The sequence below is a fragment of the Ursus americanus genome, chromosome 2 (assembly GCF_024610735.1).
Source record: "Ursus americanus isolate L20-20 chromosome 2, mUrsAme1.1.p, whole genome shotgun sequence".
In the NCBI taxonomy this organism is placed as follows: domain Eukaryota; kingdom Metazoa; phylum Chordata; class Mammalia; order Carnivora; family Ursidae; genus Ursus; species Ursus americanus.
Window position 1 is genome coordinate 99,900,246 of NC_142128.1, and position 25,537 is coordinate 99,925,782.

The 25,537-nt window shown below is 43.4% G+C and overlaps 1 protein-coding gene across 3 annotated transcripts in view; it reads right to left on the reverse strand.

Annotated features, from left to right (window-relative positions):
* The window catches only part of ENAH (ENAH actin regulator), a 135,728-nt gene that overhangs the window by 37,909 nt on the left and 72,282 nt on the right, over positions 1-25,537 (reverse strand). For all 3 annotated transcript variants that reach the window (XM_087859272.1, XM_087859270.1, XM_087859267.1), the window contains exon 3: positions 22,330-22,507. In XM_087859272.1, coding sequence (XP_087715398.1) covers positions 22,330-22,507 — 178 coding nt within the window. The remainder of the gene's footprint in view (positions 1-22,329; positions 22,508-25,537) is intronic.

A 25,537-nucleotide genomic window follows, 5' to 3' on the forward strand; every position in this document is an offset into this window, starting at 1 on the left:
ACTGCTGGGACCCTGTCACCCGGAGCAAGCCGAAAATGGAACTTTAGGTCATTAAGAAATACATCAGAGTTTCCATTTTTGGAAATTTATAACACATGCTTCTTTGCCTAAACCATCAGTACATAAATTTTAAAATAATTCGAAAGAGAATTAGGTAAAGAACCAATATCAGAAATACTGAAGAATCACATCAAAAACTGAGTCACATGGATAAAGTATATACACACAGCTGAACTGTTTATCAAAGATTTTAGCAGTATTATCACTTTGAATTTTATCTCTCATAGAATAATTGGGCCAAAGTAAACAGGAATAAAAAAAGATATATCTATATAGATATATATGTCCAAAAAAAAAAAGTTCTAACGAGTACGAGTCATTTTTTGAACTTGGTTTTCCAAAACAGAAGGTTTTAGAATCAAATAAGGATAAAAACAATTCAGAAGAAGGTGTGCGTGTGTGTGTAAGCGTGCGTGCATGTGTCTGTGTGTGTGCACACACAGCTCTATCTTTGTGTAAGGGCACGAGCATGCACCTGCCTGACTGCGACTCAGGGCAGCTAAGGGACGTCTCCAGCTCATGCATGCGAACAACACATACGTGTGCATGTGTGTGCACAGGAGTGCAAGAGCACTCTCTAAGCCCAAACTCGCTCCTCACCTACTGTACAAAGAAGCCTGTCACTCAGGAGCCAAGCTGGGGAAGCAGCAATGGCTTACATCCACCTCACGACATCTGCGCCTACAACTTAACTCAAGCTGAGCGAAAGCTCCCTTCAGCTAAGACACATTCGCATTCCTCAAAACATACTAAGGTGGATGTCATTCTGTCCCTTAAGTTATAAATTAAAAGACTGCTTCAAACAAAATAGTTGAAAACAAAAACGAACAAACAAAAACCCCTCTCGTTCATGGTGCAAGAACTGAAGAAGAATTATTTTGGGGCCCTCATCCTAACTACATCCTCACTAAGAAGCCAACTCAAAAGCTGACCGAATCACCTACATGAGCCACGACAGATAGCACAACATAAAACGTAGCTTGCTGTTTACCCCGAATACCACAAGCCAGACTATGGCCTACGGAAACAAAAGTTATGGAAATGTGCAAGTAGTATGTACCACAGCTTGAAAAAATAATGTAAACATAATGTTGCTTACCACAGAAAATACATCGCAAATTAGTGCTGTCCTGGGTAGCAGCAACCTTGCTCTGGGCTGCAACAGACACCTTGGTGTTAGAAGCTTCACAGGACAACGGGCCCATCTGAAGAACTTCACACAAACTAAAAGGTGCTTTCAAAGGTTCAAAATGTTTTTATACATACGTCCTATCTAGATCCTCATTCTGGAAGCTCTGTAATTTAATAAAAACGTATCTTCTTTAATATAAACTTTAAAAAGAATTTTTATGGGTAATCTTATTTGTGGAAAAACCCTGTAACAAGCCACAGACCAAATGATGCACAGACCAAATAGCTTCTTTGCAGAGTTAGACAATCAGAGAGTGCAATCGATTGACATTTCACAACCATATTTTACAAAGTAAATGGAACTGAGGTATAGGAGGTCAGCATCCGTGGCTGACTTAATTTCACAGTATCTACCCTCTTTCAGTATTGCTCATTTAGAGGACTTTGCAGTTGAAAAAAATTCAGGGGAAACACTTAAGATTAACTTAACCTAAGAAGAACTCATTTCTACTAGTTGAAAAAGACAAAAGCCATTTTAACCAGCCTCTAGCAATTAAAGTGTTTTACAGTCACTGATGTAAATAAGAATATCTTCATTGGCTTTGCAATCTGAAAAAACATCAAAACTACCCATTGTTTTACCAAGCCACATTTTATCATTCTTTTTTTTTTCTCAATATGCATATATACTTGACAAAATATCTTATTAAAAACATGTGGCCACATCAAATAGCCATTTATTATTTAGGCTACCTATGTTAAAATCTACCCTAAGTATTAATGAAGTAAATTCTCTTTAACGGAAAAAACTCAGTGAGAAGAAGGTGCTAATTTAAGAAAAGGGGAAGAAGGGCTTATATAAAATCAAGGTGACACTCAAAACTGGGATAGGAAAAACAAAATTAAAAATTTTCTTAGTATGCTATTAGTGATATCCAAAACTTCATATCAATAATTTTCTATAAAATTCCAAAGAAATTCTTTTCAGCCTAGGAAAGATTTTCTTTTTCCGTTCGTATTAGCCAAAAAACAATGAACAGATTAAAATATATTGACTCAAGAAAGACTGCATAAAGGCAAACAAGACAGTATTTTAGATTTCCCCTAAACTGTGTTCTTTAAATAATACAATTTATGCTAACTAAAAAGTTTGCATAGAATCAGAACCAAACCAATTTAAAGACCATACATCTGAAAATGGTAATAAATCTTAAATAATCAGAATTTTAAAAATCATTTTTAGAAATTAGATTTAATATCATCCAATTAAGTTTAAACCTTGCTTTAAAAATATTACATACAGCAGATATTTTCAAACACAAACAAAATAAATAAGATTGAGAAACGTCACCTTTGCTAAGTACTTCCAATAACCCCGTCTATTATTATTATTATTAAAGCCGCATGCACAACATTCACTGACAGGAGAGAGACCACAGGCATACATATAACATGTCTACCAAGTCAATCACATCATTTCAAAGCAGATAAACAATTCAGGAAATTTTCAACAGTAATATTTTAAGTCTAAACTTCAAAAGAATCTGTCTTACCAATGTCTGTAAATGACTACTTCTGTAATGTCTTTATTAATAAACATGCCTGGTCTTCAGGTTTTACCCTTCTGTTCCTTTAATTCGTGTTTAAAGGGAAAGAGTAAGGAAAATATAAAAACTTACAAGAAAGCCCTGAGAAATGATCTCGTCTCGGACAGCAAAGCACCTGCCGTGCTGCGCGGCCAATCATTTTGGCACAGTCATCTGACCACTGTCAGAATGCAGGGAGACCATTCGGACTGCGTGAGACCCCACATTTTCCACCAAAAATTCCCACCCTTGTCACAGTTTACAACTACTAAGCACCACTCTTGCACTCAGTATCTTCAGACATCTTCTGTCTACGGACTTCTACTTCTCGCCACCACATGAAATACTGATCTCCGTTCTACCGCAGTCGGCATTTCCCGAAGCCGCGCGACTGCTCACCCGGTCGGACACACACAGCTAGCGACGCTTCCTGCCGAATGCTGATGCTACTCACTCTGGGCTCAGCCGGGGAAGGGAGGGGAGTGGGCAGTGCAGGAAGGACAGTCACTGCCCAGACTGGGCGGATGCAGTAACAGGATGCCTGCAGCATCCTCACTCTCAGGGCAGATACAGCGTTCCTTACGGCTCCCGTACCCCCAAGAGACCGCCTCTTTCCAAGTCAGCCCAGGACCAATCAGGCTTGGCGCTGAGAGGAGCACGGGCCCTGCAAGAAAGCACGTGCTGAGGTTACAATGCCCCCAAAACACAAAATTTAGCATCAGTATTGGACTTCTGGAAAGAAAAATGACGTCGTCTATCAGCCACTCTGCCCGCAAGCCAGTGCCATCACGGCTGCTCAGTCCTAATGCAGTCTGCAGGGCGGCGACCCCTAAGGCTCTGCCTGCCCCGCTCTCTCCCCTTCGGTGTTTGGTGTGAGCAGCGAGAAGGAAGCAGCCTGCGAGAACCAGCAGCAGCGACCAGGACAGGGTGTTTGCCTCTGCGCAGCATGATGGCGTGCTACTGCTGGACATCATCACGACAGCCGGCCCTCAGCTGCAGTCCCGCGGCACCTGGTAACGGGGACATCACCCATCCTGGCATTTTTTTTGCTGAGGATGCAATGAGATAATGTTTGCTTAAAGCTGGTTTTACTTCAATTTACTCTTTGGAAAGCCGGTCTGTTGAGCAGGCACACACATCAGCTTCCAAATGAGCAGTGTTGGCGCTTTTGACCATCAGTAGGGCCCCCAGGTATTACCCTCACGATCTCAAAGTTCTACGACCTACGTTTTGAAAGGGAATGAAAATAAATGTGTGTGTCTGTTCTAAGGTGTCTAGAAGAGAATGGAGGAAGACACTGCAGTGGTGTAGCTGCCTACCATGAAAAAAACAAAAACAAACAAAACCAGGTACTGCGGGAATGCAAACTGTGCAGCCGCTGCAGAAACAGTATGGAGGTTCCTCAAAAATTAAAAACAGAACTACCCCACGATTCAGCAATCCCACTTCTGGGCATATATCCAAAGGAAATGAAAACAAGATACCCAAGAAACACCCGCACCCCTATGTTTGCTGCAGCCTTAGTCACAATAATCAAGATACTGCAACAACCTACTGTCCATCAGCAGATGACAGAAGATGCAGAGTGAGTGTGTGTGCGTGTGTGAGAGATAGTCCATCCACGGAATACACACAATGGAATATTAGTCAGCTGTAAGAAAGAAGGAAATCCTGTCATTTGCACGAACCTGGATGGACCCTGAAGGCATCACACTAAGCGGAATGAGCCAGACAGAGAAAGACAAAGACTGCACGGCATCACTTGTATGTGAACTTTAAAAACAACAACAACAACAACAACAAAACTCATAGAAACAGTAGAAAAGTGGTTGCCAGGGCCTGTAGGTGGGGTAAATAAACAGAGGTTGGTAAAAAGGCACCAACTTTCAGCTATAAGATGCGTAAGGACCAAGGATCTGATATACACACGGTGACTGTAGTTGACAGCACTGTACTGTATAACTGAAATGTGCTAACTCACTCAAGCGTCTGTCTGTGTCTCTCTCTCACACACACACACGAAATTAAGGTGATAGAAGTGTTAATTAACTAGATGGGAGGGGTCCTTTCACAATATATGCCATATCGGATCATCAGGACATGCACTTTAAACATCTTACAATTTTGTTCTTCAATTATACCTCAGTAAAACTGAAAAAAACAGACACATATAGACATACGTATCTCGGTCTCATTCTGCAGGGCTCCGTGCCAGCAGATACGAGAACTACAATAAAGAGCAAACTGTGTTCAGTGTGATGGCATTTTAATACATTTTCAAAAAATTTTTCACATTGTTTTAAAATACGTGCAGTTTTTAATAAAAGAAAATCTTCATATACCTCAGGAAGTGGGGCATCATGCATCTCTAGCTACACATGAAAAAAAGCCAACATATAAACCTCTCTCTCGTGTCGCTGTGCCAAGTCTTAGGCAAAGTGTACATGCGATGGGGTTCCCCTGCCCCCTTCAATTCTTTAATCCTTCCCCAACTAATGGTCTCAGGTACATCTTATTCCCTTCTCAGCAAATGGAAGATGGCTGCTAACAGCTCACAACTGCGGATAATTCATGAGGCTTGAACAGCGACAGTCCCAACATGCTGCCTGGCCCACACCTGTTCTGTACACTATTTATTTTCACCTGTGGAATCGACGACTCTGCCCCCAGCTAAAGAAACCGTCAGAGCCAGCCATAATGTACCAATCCTGCCACGTCCCAACACTCGTAAAGGCATGTTTACTTCTCTGCAGAGCAGACCGTCCCCCCGACCACCCTACAGGCCCCGCTCTGCCGCCACGGGCAGTGTGACGCACATGCACAGTCAGGCAGCGGCTACTTGAACAAACAGGACCAGCTTACCGCTGGAGCGCTGGCTAAGTCTCTAAACAGCACCGTGATCACAGTGACACAAACCAGAAATCCAGGGCCCTCCTCACCCCTCCCTTTTTATTACTAGTGAACCTACTGCCAAGCCCCTTCCTGTCACCTCGAAATCTCTCTCCAAACGGCCTCCATTGCCACATGACCTCTTGTCCAGACAGTGGTTTTCCGAGAGGGATGCATTTATCCCAGAATGCTAAACACACACTGGCATGGGAAAGAAAAGAATAGCACTTCTATTTCTGTTCATTTTTCTCTCATCCTTTTTCTTTTATGTTTCATAACATATGCAGTATGTCAACACCAAAGTACCTGTACCTAAGCCATACGCACAGACGGAGTGGGGGATAAGCTCAAGCTCCCAGAGACCGCCAGCCCTGACTGTCACGACGCGGCGCATGCTGATCTCGGTACGACCCCCTTCCCCGCGGCAGCCAGTGATGCCTTAGCGACTGAGCCAGATCAAATCGCCTCCCTCCACACAATTTCTTCAATTGCTTCCACTGCTCTTCAGATAAACCTCAAACTCCAGTGCCCTCTCTCCATGACGTGGCCATGGTCTCTCTCATCCAGATCACGCTCTGTCTCCCTAGGCTCCAGGCACGCCGGTCTTTCCATCTTTCCAGCGTGCTCTGTCGAGGCTCTGCACGGCCCCCTGACCCCGGCCCTGACTTCCGCGCACAGCAGTCTTCTCCTGGGCGGTGGGAAGATTTCCTTCCCTGCTCCCTAGAACGTGCTGGTAGTCAACACTCAACCCGGTTCCTATCAGCCTCCCCTCCACTAGGAGTTCTTTTTCCTACTTCAAGTTTTAGCCATCTACGTTTTCTCCTGTTAGCCACTTCGGAACATCTGAAAGGATATAATAAGCATAAATATAAATTAGGTAATTATCAAATTTTCTAAGAAATTTGAAGAATCTGTCTGAAGATTTCAGAGAGAAGTTTTAGTACAATATTATAACGAGGCAAAGTGGGCCAAACTTCTGCTTGGGCGAGAGACAGACAAAACGCGCCACGACAGCCTACAACTCTGGAGACATGGGGGGGCGGGGAGCAGCAAGGCAGCAGCTCCGCGGGCAAGGCTCCCGGGAGGCACCGTCAGCGACGCCCGCCGCCTGAACTCCGATCTGTTCTCAGGAAGCTCACAGCCCCTCCCTCCCTTATCCACGAGGAGGAGCGGAAGCGTGTGTAACCAAGAAAAGTCTTTGCACTCTCACCGTACAACACAGTCTTTCCGAGACCGTGTCTCTTTGCTCCTACTTTTACAAGACAAACAGAATTAAGAGAACCAAAAAAAGTACCAAGTTTCTAAGCTAATGCTCTTGGATGTGGAAAAAAATGAAGGCAGGGCAACTGTGGACAGGAAAACCCAGCCTGGGAACAAAAGAAGACAAATGTCAGGGACTTTGCGAGACGGTCAAGCGCTTCCCTCTAGCCGCATTCAGCTCGGCACACACTTCTGCTGCAATTCAGCAAGTTTCACAGGTTGAGTTTGTTTTTAAACTAAAGAATCTGCGGAAGGCTTTCTGCTTTGCTTTTTAAGCTCTTTATTTTAAAAAATGCTAAGATTCAGTCATGACTTTCACAGTCCAACAACTTCACAATAAGAAAGCCAACTGGTGAAACGTGAGCGCCCCCCTGGCACAACTGAGCACGCCTAGAGGCGTGACACACGGTTTTCACTACGCTCTCCTTCTCAAACTGCCCCGCGCGACAAGACGGCTGAACCGTGAACACGTCACGCTAGACAGAGCCGGTCGCGAAAGAGCACGCATCGCCTGCTTCCACGTATGTGAACGTCCAGGACAGGCGAAGCACAGAGCAGCTCGGCGGCCGCCAGGAGCGGGGAGGGTGCTGACGGCGGCCTCAGGCGGGGGGCTTCCTCGGCCGTGAGCAGCTGTCTGGGGCTGCCTGCGCGGCGGCTGCTCTGCCGGCTGAAGCACTGACCACCGCGTCGCACGCGTCACACGGGGACGCGACGCGCGCGCTCCAGACAGCTCTGAAGGACAACAGCGCCGTGCTGGGGCTGCACTCTTCGTCTCAAAATCGTTCTTCACGCAAACGTGACAAATACCTCGACACCTATCACCGTCCCCTTACGGGAAATACAAAAAGTGATTATCTCTGGGTGGTAGGATTCTAGGTATTTTTTTTACATTCTTCTTTATGCTCTTCTGTACTGCTTAAATTCTTACAATAAGCACACAGCTTTTTAATCAGGAAAAAACCCCACTTACTTTCCCTTGAAAACAAAAATGCTATGCTGGAAATGGCAGTTCCATTAGCAAGAGCTCTGGCCTTGGATGGGAGACATGGATACGAACGACGAAGAAAGTGACACGAGTAGTAACAGTGGGCCGACCCCAAGGGTCTGGAAGGGCTGCAGAGCCAGGGTGCCCTTTCCAAACTCGAGAGCCGGTGTGGGAAGGCCCATGCAGTACCCCCGCCAGCAGGAATCAACACCGACGGCGTCTCTGAGGTGGGGACTCTGAATATCCGCGTGCTCAGGGTGGTTCATCCCGGCGACGCCAGGACAGCAGTCTCCCTCTCCGTGGGGCCGGGCGCCCGGCTCTCATCTCTGCACGCGAATTTCAGATACTCCAGCACACACACCAAGAAGCAACTTCTAACGAAAACCACACTGGGCAACAAATAATTATGACAAAGGTGCCCAAATTTACTTTTTGAAACTCAAAATTATGTAAAGTTTTATTAGAAGGATAGTTTGGAACACAAAATAAATTGGATGGTTCAGGTGATGCAAGGTTTACCGCCTTGGGCTGCTGGTGGGGTGGGGGTGTCAGCAAGGATGGACCATGAACTCACTCTGCCGACTGAACACCAGAAGCTTCAGTCTCTGAAATTTAATTACATCCACAACAATATGTACCTTATGTCCCTACTCTTCGTTTTTTTTATTTTAAAGATTTTAATTACTTAAGAGAGAGAGAACAAGCTACAGACAGAGCACAAGCAGGGAGAGCGGCAGGAAGAGGGAGAAGCAGGCTCCCCACTGAGCAGGGAGCCCCACTTGGGGCTCGATCCCAGGACCCCGGGATCATGACCTGAGCTGAAGGCAGACGCTTCACTGACTGAGCCAGCCAGGCATCCCCATGTTCCTACTCTTTAAATATACTGTCTCATGATTAGTGATTAGTAGTCCATAAACGCTGCTGCCAATTCAAACGTGATGGTTTGTGATGGTGATGAAGCATTGGTATATTTATTTAGGCGAAGAATACTGAAAATGGGATCGCTACTGTTACCAAACTTATAAAAATTAAGGAAACTTCGAATTAGGAGTGTCACAGGTTCCCCCTCTTAATACTTAATAAGTGTTACTCAATAAAGTACTTCTTTTTCAGGAAAACTGTACACTAAATACTTACCTTTTAAATTATATTTTTAGTATTTTAGTCATTAGGTTTACATTATTCTTACTTCACTAGACATTTTTCACATAAAATCTGAATCTTTTAACCACTCACCCTCAAACACAAGATGTAAAAGCAGCAGCAATTCACTGTTATTTAAAAACAAAATGGGGGGCTGGGAGGGACTTCGGTATCAGCAAGAGCCCAGGAGGAAACACCATGAAGTGCCAGGACCACCTACTAGGGCCTAAGGGCTTTCCGATGTACTGTGTGATTGCCGAGTCATTACACTTTGTACTATCTACTCAGAGTTAGCGGTCGGCCTCGCTGGACTTGAAGATGCTCAAAGGTAACGTCTGTGCCCTGTTCATCATCCCAGCGCGAGCAACCAGCACGACCAGCTTGGCACAGGGTAAATGATACATTTGTTTAACTAAAGTGGTTTTTTACAGAATCCGGGCAATTTAAACAGAACCTGCCGAAGGTATACTGCGTGCCAGCGGTAGTCTAAGCACCTTTACATAGTCCATCCAAATGCTGCAAGTGGGTAGGAGAAACAGGAGAATGAATCTGTGCATAATTTTATTAATAGAAAAGAGATACACAAGACCAGAAATACTTTAAAAGTCAGGGAAATAAAAGTGTTTTTAAATAAAAAAACAAGCTTTGTGCGGACGGAGAAGTGGGGGTTTCCGTAAAGCCTAATTCAGTATAATGTAAAGAAGAACCCAGAAAACCTGTATCTGAAGTTTTTAATGGACTGTAGGCTTCCCATGAGCTTCCAGGAAAGAATTAATTCTTTAAAAAGCAAGGAAGCAGCCTCGTCCATATCCACTTCCCAGAGTAAAGAAATTCAGGTGAAGGTAAGTTCTTTGCCCAGTCCTTACGACCAAGAGCCATAAGAAGGCAGGACACAGGAGCAACCCTGAAGGCAGGCAGGACTTCAGACACCAGGAGTGTCTTGAGAAAGGCAATCTGGCTGTGCACCCTCTTACCGTGTGTCCTCCTAACAAGCTCACCCTGAACTTGTTCGTGAGCAAGTCACACTCTACGTGCCGGCTGCAGGGACCAGGGACCGTCACTTTTCACAGGAAGATAAAGCGCACAAGAAACACTAGTGGGAAGTTTTAACAACATCTGCTCAAAACCATACTTTACTGAGTAAAGGGTAGGTTTTGGCAGAGAAACAGAAGCTGCACTAACAGACAAGGTGGAAACACCACAGTCCTGAACACCTAGCGCTTGTGCAGAGTGTGATACTCGAAAATAAAACTGCCCTATCCAAACGGAAGCAGATGTGTTTATTTAAAAGTGAAGAGACATCATTCAAGCTGATTTCCCCAAAGAATCGTAGGTATCCCTTTGGAGCAGTAAAACAGTTATGGCTTCCTAAGAACAGAATTCTAGACACTCCAACATTCATTCATGGAAATAATACTATCAAGTACTATTACTGCATTAAACATACTTGAGAGCTGTTTATAGCTCACATCTTAATCCAAATTAGCAGGCTGTAGTTTACATTTAAAAAAATATATGTAAGTGTCCTTCGGCCTTCAGCAGACAAGAGACGCTTTGAATAACTTGATCTGTTTGTGCCAACAGAGTCTGCTAGTAAAGACTAGCATTGTCGCTAACTTTGGTTCTGCCAAATTTATTTATTCAATCCAGAAATTAACAGTTTAAAGTGTTCTGAGAAAACAGTAAGTCACTCAGTGGTGAAAGAAGAAACAGAAAGCCAAGGACCTGGATGTAGGGGTGTGTGTTTACTTAATGCAGAGTCAAGAGGGGCCAGCTCCTGAGAAGCAGGAGCCACATTAAGGAGTCTACTTTTTTCTAAAAACAACAGAAGGCTACCACAAGGCTATCTGGTGCCCAGGACAGAGGGAGGGCAACAATCTACACTGCCCCCTATCAATACAAGCTCCATCCGAAGCAGTACCTGCAAAGAGACTAGAGACCCACTTCCTGGGAATTCATGTCACTCACCCAGTCAATATCTTCAAATTGGGGATGTACGATTCTAAAGCTTAAATATATAAAGACTAGGGCTCTAAATCTGAATAAGAAAAAGTAATTCTTCATGTTTAGTATAGCATTAACACAGTAAAGATCAGGACGGTATTTGCAAAGGAGACTCCTTACTATAAATGCATTTCTTCCTAGTGAACGACACTGTCATAACCAAATACCCCTGAAAGTTTCCAGAAAACAGAAGCCATTTGTTTTCTGGTGTGAATTTTCTCAGAAATTGCAAAAGCCCACAGAAACAGCAGGTCTACCTTACAAGAACTATTTTCAGTGACTTGCCACGAGCAGCTCGCTGTGTTCATTCTACCGCACAACTGCTGCCCTGTCCCACTCGCGGGACGCATGCTGCCAGGCAGACATTTCTGACCTCGTCTGTCTTCTCTACCCAATTCATAGTCCCTTAAGGTGCACAATTTTGAATTACTTGTTTTTGTTTCTCGCATAATATGTAACATAGAACCTTATTAAGAGTACAAATAATTCTGTTCCCTGTGGCTTTTCTTCTTTTAGATTATGAGACCACATACCTGTTAGGAATTTTTAATGGATTAAGGAAACAATATTCTTTATATATACAATACTGATTTCAAAGATACCACTGTTTAATACCATCTTCAAAAGACTGATTAGAATTTTTCTGTCTTGCCAGGAACATAAAAACAGAAATACCCGGGGCGCCTGGGTGGCACAGCGGTTAAGCGCCTGCCTTCGGCTCAGGGCGTGATCCCGGCGTTATGGGATCGAGTCCCACATCAGGCTCTTCTGCTATGAGCCTGCTTCTTCCTCTCCCACTCCCCCTGCTTGTGTTCCCTCTCTCGCTGCTGTCTCTATCTCTGTCAAATAAATAAATAAAAATCTTTAAAAAAAAAAACAGAAATACCCAATGTTCATTCAGAGGCACCAATGTACACGTGCTCTTTGCCGAATACAAACAAAGACAAGCCCAGAATACACTATCCCATTTACAGATCGATAAAAGCACGTCCAAAATTCAGCTGTAAGAACGGCGGGGCAGGCCTGGCTGCCACTGTTGTCTTGTGACTGGTCTCACCACAGAAGTAGTTCCTGCAATTCAGTTCTCATCAATGAAGAACAAGATACTCTGTTCTATTAGAGCTTCTCCCCACTCCCTACATCCTTCTTTAAAGATGGAAAAGTCCTACAAAACAGGTATCAGAATTTTTGACATCCAGTAAATGCTCCTCCAATTTATGGGCAACAAATATGATTAAAATTCAGGAATACAAGTAACTGTATATAAATTACTATTCTCTTGCAATAAAACATGCAAACAATCAAGGATGACAGCCTCGGATCACCGCAGCATCACTCATTAGATTTTAAGCTATTCATAAAGTAAGCTGAGAAATGTCGTCCCCAGCTAGACCTGCGTCAGACAATACCTGACAAGATGTCCCACCGCCAGAGAAGCAGAGAAACAAGAATAAGAGGCAGAGAGAATAGAGTGTCTGACAACAAACTTCAGGCTACGGTCACCTTCTAAAAGACGATTACACGCAGATTAAACAGAAAAATCCTGTCTCTTTTAGTCATTCAGTCACATCCATCTTGGAGCGGGATCAGATCTAAGTCCGCACCGTAAGACTAAAGCCATGCCCGTGAAAAATGCAGTGTCAGACTTGAGTCACAGCCACGCTCAAGAGCTTTCCCCAAACAGCTAGTGATCTGGAACTTAAAAGTCTAGAAGCAAATATTTTAAAGTTCATTTATTATAAATCATAATTCCCAGATTATATGAACCAAAATAATTCACCTATTAGAACATAATTGTGAAAATCACAAGAGGAGAAGTCACAAATGTACCAACGAGAAACCAGAAGAACCTGAACTTCTAAGAGGCAGAGCTCAAACAGCAACAGTGGTTACTACCACTGGACAGAAGATGGTTTCAAATCTAATCACTGGGCAATTTTTATACATGGAGCATGAAATAAGGCCACCAGACCTCCCTCCATTCTCCCTGACGGTGACAGGTGGTGACGAGCAGGACAGGAGTGAGGTCTGCACTATGCCTATTTCTCTGACATGCCCGGCCCCCAGGAAGTCATCCTGATGGGAAGGAGAGAAGATGCAGAACAGACAGAGGGAAGAACAATGATAGGAAGAAAGGCCCGTCTGTTATAGGCAAAGCTATTACAGACACAGAACCCTAAAGAGATAGAAAATATGGAATCCTCAATTCTCATCCACTAGACAATCTTATCCAGTAGACAAGAGCTCTTTGCTAGGCTGCCTGGAAAGGATAAAAGCCGCCGGAAATTTTCCTCTCAGTCCACAGTCTCCCTGATGATTACAGAGGGCAGTCATCCTCAAAGGTTCTGGTCACAGGCCTCCCCGTACCCTTAAACATCTTTAAAGACCCCGAACAGCTCTCGTTCAGATGAATTACAGCTACTGTTATTTGCTGTATTAAATAAACAATATTCTTCCAGTTTTAATTTCTACTAATTCATTTTTTTAAATTAAAAATTATTATAATTATTTTCCAAAATAAAAATTATTTCCCAAATAAAAAATATTAGCTATTAGGATGACATGGTTTTTTATTTTTACAAATCTCTTCAATGTTTGGCTTAGTAGAATACAGCTGGATTATTTTATTTGCTTTTGCATTCAGTATGTTATGTCACCTTGTTTTGGCTGAAGTATAAGAAGGAAAAAGGAGCGCCTTAGAGACACCCTGAAATGGTCTAGGAGAGGGTCCTCAAGGGTCCCTGGAGCACACTTTTTAAATCCTGAGTTAGGGTTTTCAACTCAAGATTTCTGATGCTGCAGGTGGCTTGGCCCAAAGAAAATGAGAGTATAGTGAACAATCAGGCAAAGACCATAATCCAGGGATGGCATCAATCCCTCCAATGACAAGGGGACAATGAGGGCACCTACAAACTACAAGTGGAAGCTACAAGGTAAACATTCATTCAAACTGTCCTCTAAGTGACCAAGAACTAGCTACAGAGTAATTCCAAGTACAACTCAATGCAAACGCTGGAGCATAAAGCTATACGGAACAAACGAGAAGGGTGTGATACCTTAGTGTTTATCGCCTGCACTAATCCCGTCACTTTCCAGTCCCAGAACTTTAAGGGGGCTCCTGTAGGTGAATGCGAGACCAGAGCGCAGAGAACCAAAGGGAGGCCAAGGGAACAGAACCCACGAGAGGCAGCCTTCCAAGGGAATCTGGCTCTGGTGCACCCGCGGAAAGAAGGGTGCCTACATTACATTCTGGAGAGAACAGAGATCCACTACCCAATTCACTTACAGAAGTGCTCAGCAACCCTGTGCGCGCCCAGCTGAGAAAGGCAGAGACACAGGCAGAACACTGAGGCTGGGAGGTATGATGGGCGGGGCACAGGTACTGGAAGCCTAACTCAGGAGCGCCTGACCTGTTCCACAGCTGGAAACCCTTTTATTACTTTAACCCCCTTGGACTAGACGTTCGGAGTGAGCCTGTTCAAAGAAACTTCTTTCACAAGTAATCACATATGCAATTGGTCATGTTTTCAATTCAGGTACTGGGACTATTTAAGCTTTTCTTATTGGCATCTTGGAACAATCACAAAATCACAGAAAGATCCAAAAATTCCCAAAATGTCAACAATAGTCAATCAGAACGTCTAATAGGTTTTAGGTTAAGTATCTCTACAAAGAGCTGGTAATTTTTAGTCCCAGGCAAAGAAACTTAATATTTGAGTTAGTGGTTGTAACAACCCTATCACTAGGATGTATGGTGTACATTGTCCTTTTAGCTTTCCAAACCGAGGGAGATCATCTCACTTCAGTTGTTCTGTAGTAGTCTTGTGGGTAAAAACTGAAAATCAACCGCTCTCAGGTGAAGAGAATCATCTCCCACAGAAAAGGACATCTGCATGCTACACTCATGCTAACTCTGTCAATAAGTTACTAAACTGGGGGGGCTGGGTGGCTCAGTCGGTGGGCTCGGGTCATGATCTCACGGTCGGGGGATCAAGCCCCATGTTGGGCTGCGCTCAGCAGGGAGCCTGCTTGAGATTCTCTCCTTCTCCCCCTCTCTCTAATAAACAATAAATCTTTAAAAATTTTGTTACTCAACTTGGGGCTGAACAGATTTGCTAATTGCATTTTAAAGTCTGTAGAGAAATTGTTTCTTTGCCTCCGCTGTGAGCTACTTGAAGACAACCCTGTGTCTATGTACCTTTCTTTCTAAAACCTGGACTCAGGTTCACAGTAAAAATCAGCTTTCTGCTGAAATATGTTTTCATGTTTTGCCTCTTTCTCCCAGGCATAACAGTCGTACCACGTCACCCGCAGACACCGTACTCTGCCACAGATCTCTGGCACTGCCGTGTAACATGTGCAGCCAGAGTTCTTTCTTAATGAAAGCAGTCACCTAAGGAGGCACAGCACTAGAACAATACTGGTTTCCCATGCAAACTGCCCCAACTCGCACTGCCATCTCTCTCGTTTCAATTTCCCCTCTATTCTCATGATGTCTGTCTCCACGGGGCAATCTCATGCTTGTCCCCTCATCCAGCAGCTCCCTTTTCAAGTATAGCTTTGTTCCCATTATTCCACCTGCTCAAAAACTCCACTAAATCTGTGTCACCCATGGCTCTCAAAGGCCCTTCTTGATCAGATCTCACTTCTGACTTTCTCCCCACAGGACCAAACAGGCCCCCACCCGGCAAACACAGCTCATTCCTTCCCCTTCCGCTCTCCCACGCCGTCTCCAGCTCCCTGTGCCTACACTTCATTCCCCTTCCAAAATGAGCTAAAAAGCCACCTCATCAACACTTGCCCAGTTGCTCCTGTGAAAAGAAACCTCATTCCCCTTCAGACAGGATTTTATCTATACCTCAGAAATGACCTCCTTTGGGGATGATGGGTGTGTCTTATCTCCCCTCCAAAGGAAGAATCCTTGAGGAGGAGATTTGAGTCTAATTTTCCTCTGCAATTAGATGCACCCATATGATGGATGAATTAACTAATTTACGATGAGGGAAAAAAAAGTATCAAGACAGGTCTTCACCAGAGAGTAAAGACAAGAAAGAGGGTAAAGAAAATCAAAGTCTCTCTGCCACTTGTTCTTCCTCGAAGCAAGTTAGTCCACACAGCAGAATTCTCCAGGTATTTATAAATATTAGCATTCAAAAAAAAACATCTTATAATTTAATAATACTAACGTCTTCATCTCATTTAATTCCCATAATGATATCCTAACATATTCTTAAAAGGAAACAGCTTTAGAGAAGGCACCCCGCCACCAGAGAAGAGACTGTCTCTGACTCCAATTGTAAGTGCTTCCACTAAATCACAATAAAAGACCTTGAAAATTTGCCAAAACACATAAAACAAAAAGTAAATGAAAGTTCTTCTTTCCTATTTTCTCACCCTAAAGTGACTTTCCTCAAAAGCCTTTTAAATGTGCTTTGAAGGCAAGAGAAATGAAGCTACAATGAGGTCTCCTTGCAACTTGCAGCCCACTAATAAATCCCTGAGACATACAGGCTGTAACACCCCTACAACTCCCTCAAGGATTTTTTTTTTTAATGTTTTACCAATGAAGATTTGCTCTAGTCAGTGTCACTTCACTCTGGGAACCACAAATGCCCAGGATATGCTAACATTCGCCTTTCAGCATGTGGCCCACTGACACACATCTGAAGGGTCTCATGACTAACGCTTTGCTAGAACAATAGGGACTAACCTTATCTTGACAATATCTAGCCCTGCAAGGCCTTGGAGACCTTGCTCTCAACATACACAAACTCCTTAGAGACTTACCTTATCCCTAACCCCCACTAACTAGAAACTGTACCATCAGTCACCCCTCATAATCCCAGCACAGCTCTTTCTGCCCACAGGTCCCGTCCCTGTGCTACAATAAAGGCACCTTTTTGCACATACATACATACATACATAAATGTGCTTTGACTATGTTGATTTGAAAAGTAGAGAAATGGCCTCAGGGCCAGAAGACCCAACCCCAGTTGTGCCTCCCCCTCCAGATATATGACTCAAGGGAAGTCCCACCTGTCCTGCCAATCTTTGTAACTGGACACTGGGGACACGGCTCCTGCAGATCAATGTCCCGTTCCTGTGGAGACTGAATTTACAACAGGGGAGAGTGCAAAGGAGGTAATATAAAACCAGCATGTGACCGTGCCCACAAAAAGACTGTCCCCCAGTACTGCAACCTGATGAGCAGCCAACACTTCGTCTGTTTCAAAAGCTGATTGAGGAAAGATAAGTTGATTGAGGAAAACTCAGTAAAAAATACTGCCCAAGATGACCTCTGGGTTTCTTTCGAGGTCCAATTTCATATGATTTTATGAGGGCATTAATAAAGTGCTCCAAGGGATGCCTTGGTGGCTCAGTGAGTTAAGCATCTGCCTTCGGCTCAGGTCATGATCCCAGGGTCCTGGGATCGAGTCCCACATCTCCCTCTGCCTGCCTCTCTCTCTGACAAATAAATAAACAAAATCTTAAAAAAATAAAAAATAAAGTGCTTCAAATGCAGTGTGTCCAAAATCAAATCCGTGACCCAGGGCCCAGAACCACAACCCTCCTTCTCCCCTTCTCTGGCTAATGCCATCTTTGCCAGTGGCCTGGACGATGGCTGGTGGCCCGGAGGGACATATCTGTAATCACTTTACAGGACCCCTGCCTGCCTCCTTCCTGGCCTAACCATCACACATCACCAACACAGATCCTAAATGCGATCTTACGCAGTAGTCTAGCTGTGGGCCCCAGGGCAGGTCCCAGGACCTTCTGTAAGCCTCACTCGTGTCTCCAAGAGAAGGACACCCCCAACTCTGCCGGGTTATTATAAAGATCGTCAGTAATACGCGTGCCCAGTAAGGACCTGGCATACAGCTGGCACCTAATAAACAGATCATTATTCCTGCCTCAGACGGGCTTTAAGGACAAAATGGAACAATGCCCTTGAGGGCACAGTAAGTAGCAGGAAGTAGAAGTGTCACCTCCTCCTCCCTCTGCTCCTCCCCTTGCTGTGACGGTTTCATTTCCAGGCACCACCTTTCTCACCCGTGGCATCACAACGGCACCCTAACCAGGCCATGCCGGGGGCGCGTGCTCACTGGCCCATCATGTTCGTCCTAAAGCACACACCTGCTCACAGAAACGCACACCTGGCCCCCCTCACTGGCAGTGTGTCACCAACCCGGCACCGTGCACGCACACCCTCAGCAGGACACCAGACCCTTCCCCGGCTTCTCTCTCAGATTTCCCTCCTCTGTAAAGTCTTACACCCAGGCTACAACACAGCCTCTCTGTTGTTTCACAATGGCCCCCAGCCAGTCTAGAATATTCTACCACGGCTGAGGCCTACGCATTCTTCAAATCATACCTCCGGCATCATCTACTGTTCGAATCTCCCCTGAACCCTGGAGTTTTCTTTGGTATTCCCCAGGCCTTTGTGCAGACCTCACTCACAGCCTCTCGCACACTGTATCCACTGTATCCTAACGTGCTGATCTTGTTTCCAGTGGCTCCAGACCCGCTGAAAGCCCAGAGGGCAAGGGACAGGCCTCAGCCTGTTAGCATTATTCCCCGTGCCTGGCACAGGACCTATGCTCAAAACACACTCGATGGCATCTGTGATATGACCTCAGTATTGGTTCCATGAAACATGCGATCTGCAGGACTTAAAAATAAATGTCACTGTTAAAGGTATTTCTAAAAACTTTTTGAGATTTCTAAAATTAATTAATTCCAAAACATATCTCCAAAAGATTAAAAAATGTGGAAATAAAATTCATATAAATGCTCACACTGAAAGGTATATCAGACCAAGTTTCCAGTAAGAAAAAAAATTAATGGAATCTCTATATAGAAATATTTTTAAAATCTAAAAAAAATTTAAACATGAGAATCTCATTGTGTTCTCATCTTCAATAGCTACAAAATAAAATCTAGCAAAAGCAGTCTTAGTTAATGGTAAAATATTTTAAGGTTTTCCTTCCACAAAGGTATGCTTAATCTTGGTCAAGAAGAACAAAAGCAGAATATACTTACTGGCTATGCATATGATTTTCCTTTTAAAAAACTGAATTAAAAAATTATTTCCTATTTTCAAATGCCCTGAACCTTTCTCAAAAACAAATTGTGCAAATTTACCTCCACTAATCATCACAAGGACTAACTTTACATTTTATATAATCCACAACTATTATCTGCAAAACTGCTATAAATGTACTTGACAAACAACACAGAAATAAAAAATAACGGTCGGGATAATACGATCTGAACTTAAGTGTTTAAATTCGAGTCTGTCATTAGAGAAAGGGAAGAGATAAACTGTAGCATTTGGTACAGAAGAACGAAGGCTAATTCAACTCTTTTTCAAGAATGTTAGAACATGTGATTTGTGTTTTTTAAGTTCCAAATATAACTCGCTGTATTTAGCACCTCCTGTACTTTCCAGTATATTAGATAATTGCACACCAAGTTAAAAACAAAATAAAGGAAAACATTCCTGCCACCCTCCCTTTTCATAAAAGAGATGGAAATACCACACACACAGAGAGCACCTTATAAAGGTCAGTATGAATAGCCCCAAAGTAGTTTTTTCTTCATTTAAAAAAACTTGAGGGTTTAGAGAACTCGGGGACAAGGGAGAGGGGAAAGGGGAACCATGCGATTATGGGCTCTGCAGAGCCGCATGGTGCCTCAGTGGCTCTGGGCTCTGACCCCCGCGTCAACCAGAGCAGCACCACGATTCTGTCTGCAAGGGCACTGAGGTTCTCAAGAAGATTCTGTCTGAACAAAGGACGCATAACTTTAAAAAACCTAAAAATCACTCAGAAGGATAAACCAACATTCAGTGGATAATACTGACGTTAACAGCTAAAAAACAAACAGAATGAACATAAGTATTTAATATGGAAAAATGGTTTTAAAACGTGGCAAATCATTAAGTAGCAGGAAAGCCTGATGTCTGCAGTCACTTCACCCTTAGGAATGTTTGTTTCCTTTGCTTCTGATCAGAGGTTCGTTGGGTATATTGTTTGCTTAGGGAGGGGACACGAAAGTTAAGCTTTTTCAACGTGGTTTTGGCAGGAAGACAATAGATGGTTTCAGCAAGGAACTGGCTGTGAACCCAAAGCAAACAGCTGTGCAAGGGGAAGGCAAGCTCAACATGAGAGGTGACATTATTGGGTAGATTTGTATAGGTGGATGGCACGGGCCCACTAAATAATCCTGGGGTGGGGGACACGCGTATCCTACTGTGGAGATCTGCAGAGAAAACTACGCCTTTCTGATTCTCAGCACTGGAACCCTCCTGTGCCTCCACTTGCAAGCCAGGTTAACGCCATCAAAGCTCAGAAATTAGTGTTTAACTACAGCAATTTAAGAAAAAAGTCATTTTCTAAATAAATCATTTCCTGTGCTTTGTTTTCTCTGATGAAACCGATATAAAACCAAAGCCTCTCTGCAGGGAGATGGTTAAAATGGGCCCACATGTTCCACCACCAGCCCCCTCGCCTCGGCCCTTGGCGCAACAGACCCAGGCTGTAACACAGAAGAGAATAAAGTTTCAAGATCATCTAAGAAAAATCAATTAAATTTTTTTGCATTACCAAAATGCTTGTAGCTAGTGAGATGATGGGTGATTTTCCCACTTGCCAAATTTTCTAGAATGTGGAAATTATAACAGAACGTAACTGAGTCTCTCCACACTAAGACCAATTAATTTCAAAAGATGGCGATCAGAAGAAAAAACAGTAGCATTTGCATTCTGAAAGCAAACTACAGGACTACACACTGATAAAAACAATCCTTTCCGTTTGGTTAAAAACAAATTGATGACAAGATGAAAGCCAATCGTTTTAACCCGCTTTAGTAACATTTAGTTCCTAAACTTCATGGATACTCTCTTGAAGGTTTTTAGAAATAAAAATGCTAGTTTGTTTCAAACATGAGGAAGCCAAATGTCACTGTCCTACATACACTGCTCTACACTTTGGGCCTTTCATTATCTGTTATGCAGTTGGCCTCTTTATAGGACATTAAGTGCCTATATTGTAGTTTCTCTGCTCTGGTGAGACCACGACGAGGGGGCATTCTACCCCTGCAGCAGAAGGCCGACAAGAGGCAGACACATACGCACTCAGTCTACACCCGAGACGGTGCACACCCACCGGCTTCTCTATGCTATGCTCTGGACTTACTGACAAACCAGGAGCTTCCAGAGGTTTCTCAAAACAGATAAGATGTCAAGAGCTATGCACCACTTCTTTACAAAAATCTTAATTTCCTCAAAAGAGCTCATATAAACCATCTACAGGCATAAAAAGGTGGTTTTGGCAATATTGCAAATGTCTTCTTACTCTGAAATTCATATCTGAGATAGACTAACCCGTGGGCTAGATGTTTGAACCCTGAGAATAAGACACAGTATAAATAAAATTTAACATATCTATAACAGGTTTTGAAACTCTGTACCTTCAACAAAATGCCAAACCCTAATCTGTCTCTCCTCTGAAAAGATACAAGTGCACCTTGCTTCTGGCACGTCCACATGTTCAACATCACTACTAAGGCCACAACAAAGGCAAGAGAAACCACATTTACACTGTTTTACATAGAACACTTATTTTCAGAATATAAAATCTATCTCCCCAAAGAAATCACCACACATTGTTATATTTCGTTGTCAATTTTGTGAAGCAAAACTAACACAGAGTTCATCTCTGATACATACACAGATTTAAATCCTGGGTTTTTAAACAGTGAATTATTTCTGCTGCTCTTTTTAACCACCATGCAGTGTCGAGGAGATGCAATGCAGGCTCGTACCACCTGAGGGCACTCCTAAAAATCTTCGAATAACTTTCAGAATCAAGTTCTTACGAACGAGGATGAAGGAAATCCAGTCCTACTTGAAGTTCATGGGCTCGGTAGTGACAAAAAATGTGTTTCAGAAAACATGTGTTTCTTCGTACAAGGGCGAGATGATGATAAATACATAATTTCTATCCACTGCATATTCTCTGAGCCTCCCATCACGCAACAAAAGCCGAGGTGCTGAGGAGCAGGAGCTTAACTATCTTCAAAGGAGAGGGTTAAAAATTGACTGACTAACCAATCTCATGAGATTATCCTTCTAGATTATATGTTTATCATCAACAAACCAAAGTTTACATTTCTGTAGAGAACAACACAAATTCAAGAATTACTTCAAATATATTTCACAAACACATATACACGGCACTTCGAGAAAACAAGTAAACCCAGACACCATACCTGTTTCCTGGGAATTCAACACCTCTAAGGCATGCATCATGGCACTTGCGAAGACATTGGCATCCTCCTTGCTGCCAAAGTTGAGGCCATACACCTGTCGAGCATCTCGCCACTGGTGGAAGGTCTGCGTAGCCTGATTGTACTTCAACCCCTTAGGGATGGCACAATTTATCACCACCTGAAAGACAGGGATGCCTCAGAGAGTCAACCTAATACTTGGCAGAATCAGCAAACCCTGAGTGGATGTACTCATTCAAACCTGTTCCTCACGGGCCTTGGCAAAAAAAATAAAATAAAATAAAGGTTGAAATCCATTATCTTGGGTAAAATCAGTCTGCAGAAGTAACAGTCTGACGGAAGGTAAGCTGTCTGATGTTACAAAGGTCTGCCCTTAAAACAGTACATCAGCACAACAAAGAAAATCTACACCCTCATTAAATTAAATATATTTTAACATGCTTATTAAAGTATTATACATTCAGAAAACATATAAAACATAAGTAGTCAATGGTCCCACATAGCCAAAATCCTGATCAAGAAAAAGGAATGTTAACACCAAAAACTTCCTTCATAAGTCCTCCACCTCCCCAAAGATACTGGCCACAGTTCTAGCATCACCGATCAGTTCTGCAGGTTTCTGAATTTATGTAAGCGGAGCTACACAGCACATACTGTCACGTGCCTGCTCTCTGTCCCTCATGACTGTTTATGGGAGTCAGCTATCAGCCACACGCAGCTCTGGTTTATTCTTTTTTTATTCTTTTTAAAAGATTTTATTTATTTATCTAGCAGAAAGAGGGAGCACGTGCACAAGCAGGGAGAGCGGCAGGCAGAGGGAGAGGGAGAAGTAGGTTCCCCACTGAGCAGGGAGCCCGATGTGGGACTCGATCCCAGGACTCCGGGATCACGATCTGAGCCAAAGGCAGACGCTCCACCGACTGAGCCACCCAGGCGCCCCACCTCTGGTTTATTCTTTCTCACTACTCTGTGGTGTTCCATCGTATCGACCACGCTTATTTGCCCACCCCCCCGTTCTTGAACTTCTGCATTACTTGCAGTTTGGTGCTATTAAAAACAGCGATGTTATGAACACCCTACTAAATGTCTTCTGCTACACAGGGTCGCCCCTTCTGTTGGGCGTATACCCAGGAGTGGAGTTGTCATGGGCCAAAGACACGCTCAACTTCAGCAGACAACTCCAAGTAGCTTTGCAAATTGGTTCTATCGACTTTCGCTTCCATGGCGGCCACGACAGCTTGTGCAAGCGCACATACAGCATTACGACTGGAACCGTCCGCCTTCATCTGAGCACTTCGGGCAGGTATGACTACCACTCCACCGTGGTTCCAGTCTGCGTATATCCCTGATTACTAATGAGATTTAGTACTGTCTCGTGTTCTAACGGCTATGTGCATATCTTCTTCTATGAACACCTGCTTAAATGAAATCTCGTGCCCGTTTTTCTACTGAGCTGTCCACCTGTTTCTCTATTGATCTGGAAGAGTCCTTTATACATTCTGGATAGGACCCCACCATGGGTTATCCAGGCTGCACACACCTTCTCCCAGGGTGCAGCCTGCCTTGTCACTCCCTGAAAGGTGTCTTCTGATGAATGCAAGTTCTTAACTTTAATTCAGTCCAAAGTAGCAATCTTGTCCTTTTGTGGGTAATACTTTTTGGAACTTGTTTAAAAAGTGCTTCTCAATTCCAAGACCATGAAAATATTATCCCATATTATTTTATTTAGGAGCTTTACTGTTTTACTTTCACAGTTACATCCCCAATCCACCTGGAAAGTTTAGCCTCTGGTGTGAAATAAGGTTCAGGTTTCCTTTTCATTTCAATATGGCTATCCAATCAATCCAGTACTACCTATTAACTGTGCTGCGGGCTTCCTTTTCTCATAAATCAGGTGTCTACTTGGCTGTTTTGTTCTACTGGTCAATATGCCTATCTTTGAGCCAACATCACAGTGTCTTAATTACTGTCGCTCTGTCCTAGGCCTTGATTACCACTGGAGTACGTCATCCTTACCCTGTTGCTCGTTCTTCACGGCTGCTGTGCCCAGCCTCAACCCTGTGTGTGCAGCTACAGTTTTACATTCAGATTATTAATTCTGAGTGACTTACACAATCTGCCTGTCTCTGCTTTTCACTGGAGGGTTCAGTCCATTTATCATATTTCATGTAAATTATATATTAATTTAGGCCTAAATCCATCCCACCTTCTTTTAGAGTGTATTACTATTACCCTTCTACTAGCCTGCTAGTTAGACAAGCTTTCACTGCCCTGGAGAGTATGACAGGCATCAGCACCTCACTGTTACTTTTATACAGCAGATGATCACTTAGGATTTGCCCATATTTACACCTGCTGCTACTTTTTATTCCTTCTGCCCTTTCCAAGCTTCCGCTGGGACCATTTCTGATCGTGAAGAACACATTTCAGAATTTCAGTTTCTTTCAATGCAGATCTCATGATGAATTCTCTCCATTTTTTGTCTGTCAGAAAATGTCTTTAATTCACCTTCATTTCGAAGAGGATTTTTATTACATAGGTCACTTGTTTTCTTTCAAGCCCACTGCCTTCTCAGCTTTTGCCGCTTCTACTGAGAAGTCAGCCGGCCATTCACTGTAGCATCTTCAAGCTGTTTTGTCTTCACTGGCTGCTCACGGGTCTCATGCTGCATTTAGTTTATGGTGATTTCATATGATGGGTTTTTATATGGTTTTCTCTGTATTTATCCCACTTAAGGTTTACAGCATTTCTAAGCCGATGTTCTATTATTAATTTCTGAAAATTCTTTTTCATTACCTCCTCAGCTTTTCTTCTACCCTGTTCTCTCCTCTGGGCCTCCAACTACACATACATTACACTTTTCACTACGTCCACTACATCTCTTTTTTCTCTTAATCTCCTTCACGTCTTTCGTCATCCCCCCATCCCTCCCCTCTGCAGTGCCCCATTGTTCTCTGGATTTATGAGTCTATTTCTGTTTTCTGTTTGTTCTGTTTTTTAGATTCCACATGTAAGTGAAATCATATGGTATGGTATTTGTCTTTTATTTCATTTAGTAATATAACCTTCAGATCCGGGGCACCTGGGTGGCTCAGTCATTAAGCGTCTGCCTTCGGCTCAGGGTGTGATCCCAGAATCCTGGGATCAAGCCCCACATCAGGCTCCCTGCTCCGCTGGGAGCACTGGGAGC